Source organism: Felis catus, chromosome X, assembly GCF_018350175.1.
Source record: "Felis catus isolate Fca126 chromosome X, F.catus_Fca126_mat1.0, whole genome shotgun sequence".
Lineage (NCBI taxonomy): Eukaryota > Metazoa > Chordata > Mammalia > Carnivora > Felidae > Felis > Felis catus.
In genome coordinates this window covers 94,695,028-94,701,176 of record NC_058386.1, presented here as the reverse complement: position 1 = coordinate 94,701,176, position 6,149 = coordinate 94,695,028, and the positions used below count along the sequence as shown (strand labels likewise).

Sequence of the window (6,149 nt, the reverse complement as noted above, 5' to 3'; positions counted from 1 at the left end):
AAAAAGCAGGAAGTCCCTTTGTGATGCTTGAACATAGAATGTGAGAGAGAGAGGGCAGAGACAGAAAAAGCCAAGAGAGGCTGGGAAGGACCAGATCCCTTATGGTCTTGACTACAGACAATCTGGACTTTCTTTTCCTAATTAATAAGAAATTATGGTTGAAGAGTCAAGAGAGAGAGAGAGAGAGACTTAGAAGAGTGCATGAAGAAGGACTGGTGAGGACTGAAACTATAAAGTATCAGTAGGGATTGCAAGGAGGATACGGGTACAACAGAAGGTTAAGATTCCATACTTGGAAGTAGTCAAAATAAAAAAAGTGGGATACCTGGGTGGCTCAGTTGGTTAAGCGTCTGACTCTTGATTTTGGCTCAGGTCACCATCTCACAGTTCGTGAGTTCGAGCCCCATGTTGGGCTCCACGCTGACAGCATGGGAGCCTGCTTGGGATTTTTCTCTCCCTCCCTCCCTCTCTCTGCCCTTCCCCCCCCAAAAGAAATAAACTTTAAAAAGTAAATAAATTAAAAAATTAAAAATTAAAAAAAAGTAGGTACACATGATCTCCCAATTCAAGATTTTATTTATATGCAATGTTTTACAAAAATTATTTAGGATATGAAGTCAGAGTTGGTTACACATTTAGCTATTTGTTTCATTGATAATAATAGAGTACATGAAATTAGGAATTTCCCAGAAAGTGGGGTGAGAGAATTCTTCAATCTATAGCCTTGGAACGAGGCAGAAACACTAAGTCCTTGAAACTTTTATTTCTACCTCAGAGGTCAGCATTGGTCTAGGAAGGTCCTAGGTAACCTGGTAGAATATGGGGCTGGCGCAGAATGAAATGTCTAACTTCTAAAATTAGGACTCATACTCTCCGTAAACTCTAGGTACTCCTGACAGGAGTGCTAATAGTGTGGAAAAAGAGGTCTATGGACCAGCGATTAAGAGAGTGCCACAGAATCCTATAAAATCTGGAAGAAACAGAATCCACCTGTACAAGTTAAGACTGCCCGTGGTCTCTACTTTCAAAGACACATTACACTGCCCTGACAGGTAGGGGTTTTTACGTGACACCAAAGTTGTCATTTGCTGGACCTCTTTGTCTCCTTGGGTATCAAAACTCCATCCTGGCATAAATTTTTCCTAGCCAGTTAAAGGTTTATTACAAATTAAAGAGTTAAAGAAGCCACGCAGATATTTTGGGAAGCAACCCAGAACGAAAGCATCAATAATAAAAGTCAAGTCAACTTCCTATATATCAAAGCACCAAAAGGTCAAGGATGTAAAAAGTGACCTTTACATTTTACAACACGACACGGTGTTTAGTTATTGTTTTCAAAAAATTATCGGAGAACATAGAAATCTCCAAACAATAGTTAAAATGGATAGAAAGTTTTTTAAAAAGTGTTTATTCAGAGGTTAGTGCACACTCAAATATTTGTTAATCTCAAGTCTAGATTATTTCTACGTTATTATACATTTTGTTTCCTATAACTGTGAAAATAAGATAAATGTAGGAGTACAGGTGATCTAATCTATATTCCTAGCCCTACTCAATATGTAGCAATATCTTAAATATAAACCTACGCTCAAGTAAAATGTAAAAGGTGATTACTTATAATATTTTTTAAAGTTGAAGGCATTTGCCTAGAGCCTGAATAATTCAGTACCAATCTACTGCAGTATACTTCACTTAGAAATGTAAATAATGCAAGGAGTTAAAAAACTGCCCTTGGTCCAAGAGGGAAGCCTGATGAAAAGTGGACATAAAAAAACCAATAAAAAAAAAAAAAACAACACTTCATCATTCGTCCAGGAGAAATCTGAAACCCCAAATCACCATTCACAATTTGTTATTAATGATAACTTGAGATAAATCCTCAGTTACTGCTAGGTTACGGATCTGTCTTCCCAATGACAGCCTTGTGCCGATCGACTGCAGGAAAGGCTGTCCTGAAAGTCGCTGGATCAAACTTCCAGCTACGTTTGGTTTCCTGTTCTGGAACAGTGAGACCAGATTCCATCAAGGGCAAAACTTATCATGTCACTCAAGCCATCCAAAAGATAATTCCAGGGAACCTCAAACCAAGTGGCCGTGCTGTTACCCTGCGTTCCACTCGCACGCTTAGGACACAAAGGTCTCCATTTCTCTAAGGGAACTGCTTTTTCGGCACGACACGCTCTCTCGCTTGCCTTGGAGGCAAGTAATTGGAACCCTAAACACCCGGCGGAGCTTCTGCTGGAACCGGTTACCAACAAAACAATACAAAAAGGGATTAATGCAGCTGTTGGTGAATCCCAGGAGGATGGCAAAAGGAAGTACCAGGTCAATGACGGCTATAACTTCACAGCTATTAATGACACCCATCCAGGCCAGAGCGTCCAGGAAGGTCAGAACATGGAAGGGAAGCCAACAGATGATGAATGCCAGAACCACAGCAGCCGCCATCTTTAGGACTTGGTCACGCGTTATTCTGTTCTTCCCATAGCTGTTGGCCTTCAGTAAGTGTTTTCGGATTCCGAAATAGCACGTTGCTATGAATATCAAAGGGATAATGAAACCGAGGATATTTTTCATTAAGGCAATGCCAGCTGACCATTGGGCATATTTCTCGGGTGGGAAAGCCATAATGCAAGCATTCACTCCTAAATACTCAATGGTTCGGACGTCTCGGAAATAAAATGTTGGCAGCGAGGACACACAGGCCATACACCAGACCAGGGGAACTATGTAAGACGCTTGCCAGGGATTCCTTCTTTGAGACAGAAAGGGATAGATAACAGACTGGTACCTATCGACACTCATGCAGGTGATGAAAAAAATGCTCGCAAACATGTTCAGGGTCAGGAAGGAGCCAAAAACTTTGCACATGACGGGGCCGAAGAGCCAGTCATATCTGTAAGAGTAATAGGTTGCCCAGAGAGGCAGAGTAGCCAAGAGCATTAAGTCAGCCACAGCCAGGTTGAAGATGTAAATGCTGGACACCTTTTTAGGGCCCTTTTGACAACAAAACAGTGTAACCACAATAGTATTGACAAGAAATCCAATCGCAAAAATGATATAGTAGAGGACAGGGATTGCGTCTAAATGCTTATCTGACGGTTTATGGGAGCAGTTGAAGGTAGACTGGTTGCCAACGATGTTCACGAGTCCGAAGTGAAGACTGTTGGTGACGTTTTTGCTGATGGCGGCGAGGGTGAAGTTGCCCTTCATACTGAAAGGTCAGCAGCTCCTAATTCTTATGCCTCCTGTGGAGATAAAAAAAAAAAAAAATGGAACTCTCAGAACACATACAGAGTTTAGGACGTCCTTAAATCTTTAGCGTTTTGAAAGTTTCTTGAAAGCAAAAAAGAAGGTGGGCGATTACAGAAAACATTGGGAACCACAACCACACCTTGGGAAATAAGAATGGATTTTGCTTCTTGAAGAAGAACAGAGCATTTCCTCAACAGTACCAAGCAGTTAAGACATTTCAGCATCAGGGACCGAAAATTCTGAACAAAACTCTATTTTGCCCATCCTTTCTATCATATTTTTAAGAGGCTTAAGGGAAATCAATAGAAATATGGGAAGCGAATAAAGAAGGCCTCAAGAAATAAGAAAAGTTAATATTTCAGAAACACTTGAGCACATATCTCAGTCTGTATACTTTCTAGAAACCACACAGCCGCCCGCTATTGCAGAGAGAAATGCCTTATTCAAGTAACTAATTATGTACAAATCATTACAGCTATGGAAAATGTAAGTAACATAAGCTATGGAAAAAATAAGTAAGTGTACAAAAGACTGCAAACGAGAATATGCAAAAGGAACATATTGAGATGGGGGGTTGTGGTTGGTTTTTCCTAATGAAAAATAATTCCTTTGCTCCCACTTTTCCATTGTTTTCACAATAATGGTATCATTAAGAGGAAATTATGGAATGTGCCCCTATTTCTAACAGCCCCCATTCACATTTTAATAGAGACTATTCATTTTTCATATAGATATTTCATCTGTTTGAAAGGAAATCCATTTTCTTTTTCAATCAGGAAAAGAACGAGAAAAAAAAAATAGCCAAACCTGATTTAGGGTCAAGTAGAAACACTTTTGATTGCTCAACGAAATAAGCATTGAACATCAATGATGAATCATGAGATAATTGTATCATTTTTCCTTTGCTACCATTCAGTTTTAACACAACAAAATAATGACAATGCTACATGGCTCTCAAATGTTATAATCAACGCTCTGTGGTACCGGGTTGGTTTATTTTTTTTTTTTTTAGGAGCAACGTTGCTTTAAAACAAAAGAAAATTAGCCGAAGATAAACACAGTAAAGGAAAGACTATTACTTTTGATAGTTCCAAAATACATATAAACTACTCAAAGAAAAACGTAATCAGCAAAGAATCTCCTAGTAAACAGCAAAAGTTCTCATTTTTGTCTAAAGCTCATTCCCTCATCATCTGGACCTAACAAAGTAACGTGAAAGAATCTAAAATAAACCCACTGGGAGACTTACTGGTTGTTGGAGTTTAAAATTTAGTTATCATAAATCAGCTTGCCTAGTTCCTAAGTGCACCCCTGTAAGAGAAACAGTAGTTTAATAACTTAAGAGTTTTGCAAAATACAGTGTTAAAATACAGGAAAAAAGGGAAAGTTCATCCACAAAAAAATATTTTCGTTTAATGTATGTTCTACTTTCCAAGTACAGTATATAGAAATTGTGCAGACCTACCTTAAAAATTCAGGCTGAAGAATGCTTTGAATTCTGTGCTTTTTTGTTCCCTTAGACTCGGGGACGTAATAGCACCAGATCTCTGGTTTCCTTCTTATATGTTCGGTCTGTCCACTGGGAGCCTTCAACCTACATAATTCTAGGGCTGACTTATGAACACTCGCCAGCTTTCCAGAGAGGGTTTTTTTTTTTTTTTGGCTGCAAAACATTAATCTGAAATTCTCACTGTCTCCAATCATAACAGCTCATTCAAATAAATCTCAAATAAAAAAAAAAATGAAGTTTCCACAAATGTGTTAGAGAATTTTGAAATCAGGGGCTCACTTGAAAAGAAGAATATAATGATTTGCAGAATTTTCTCTTTCTTTCTCCCTGATACTGGCATTCTAGGACGAGTTGAGGAGTGGAGAAGAGGGAAAGGAGTGAAGGTTGTAAAAGATTTTTACCTCTGTTCAGTAAAGAACAGTAACACCTTTACTCGAGCCTAAACTTGAGAACATTTCTCCCTTGCTTTAAGCGATTTTTGTTGGCTGTTTGCTGGAGAGGTGCTGATAGGAGGGATAGCATGTTTTTTCTTTTTGTTGGCAGTGGGGGGGTTGACCAGCCTTACAATCAGTCCCACAGCAGCAAGAGTGACAAAAGAAAAAAGATAAGAACAGATGACGATAGTGACAACACCGACAATAAACTCTAAGTGCCAAACACGGCTGAGTGCCCAATAACTTAATAGAGAAGCGATAGAATGTTCTGGTATGTACATGGCCTCTAAGACACAACGACCAACTCCACAAGCCCAGCTGGGCCACTTACTTTGGTTTTGACCTTGGCCAAGTTACTTTCCTTCTTCCTGTCTCAGTGTTCTCAGCTGAGAAATGGGGATGATGTTAATCACCTACATCACAGAGTTAACGAAAATTAAATGAGCTAGTATTTTTAAAGTGCTTGAAACCACATTTTGCATATGGTGGATGCAATTATAAATATTACCGTCGCCTCCAGTTGACAAATCAGGAAGCTGGGGCTCACAGAGTTTAAGTAACTTTTCTGAGGTCACATAGCTACTAAATGAGGCCATCTGAATTTTAACCGAGGCGATCTAATGACTGAGTCCGTGCTCTTAACCTCCACGTCCCGGGAGGGAGCGCGAGCTGGCCCTTGAAGCTCATTCTTTGTCCCGGCGGAAAGAAACGTGACATTTACAAAAAGTCGCTGCTGACCATTCAAAAGCTGTTACAGAAACAGTAAAGAAGGGGAAAGGGGTTTGGAGGATTGTTACGTGGGAGAAGATATTTTTCTCAATTTTATTCCCCGTATTGCAGTCAATCCTGTAGCAGACGGGACCAGAAACAAGAGGGCACCGTTGCCTGAAAAACATAGCAGGATTCAAAGGTGTGCCCACCACGGTTTGGTGATACTTTTGGGTAGACTG

The 6,149-nt window shown here is 39.7% G+C and overlaps 1 protein-coding gene across 2 annotated transcripts; it reads right to left on the bottom strand.

Moving 5' to 3' along the window:
* Positions 1-558: 558 nt before the first annotated feature.
* On the bottom strand, positions 559-5,365 carry AGTR2 (angiotensin II receptor type 2). 2 transcript variants are annotated; one of them, XM_023249331.2, is made up of 3 exons: positions 4,721-5,365; positions 4,505-4,566; positions 559-3,248 (listed from the first exon to the last, which is right to left on the bottom strand). In XM_023249331.2, exon 3 carries the CDS (start codon positions 3,211-3,213, stop codon positions 2,125-2,127), a length of 1,089 nt encoding a protein of 362 aa, XP_023105099.1. In that variant the 5' UTR covers positions 3,214-3,248; positions 4,505-4,566; positions 4,721-5,365; the 3' UTR covers positions 559-2,124. The 2 variants fall into 2 exon arrangements, with proteins under 2 accessions (XP_023105099.1, XP_019679764.1); XM_019824205.2 differs by lacking the exon at positions 4,505-4,566.
* Positions 5,366-6,149: the final 784 nt, after the last annotated feature.

Coding starts and splice junctions, on each gene's coding strand:
- AGTR2 (XM_023249331.2), bottom strand. CDS start 3,213: ATGAAGGGCAACTTCACCCTCGCCGCCATCAGCAAAAACGTCACCAAC.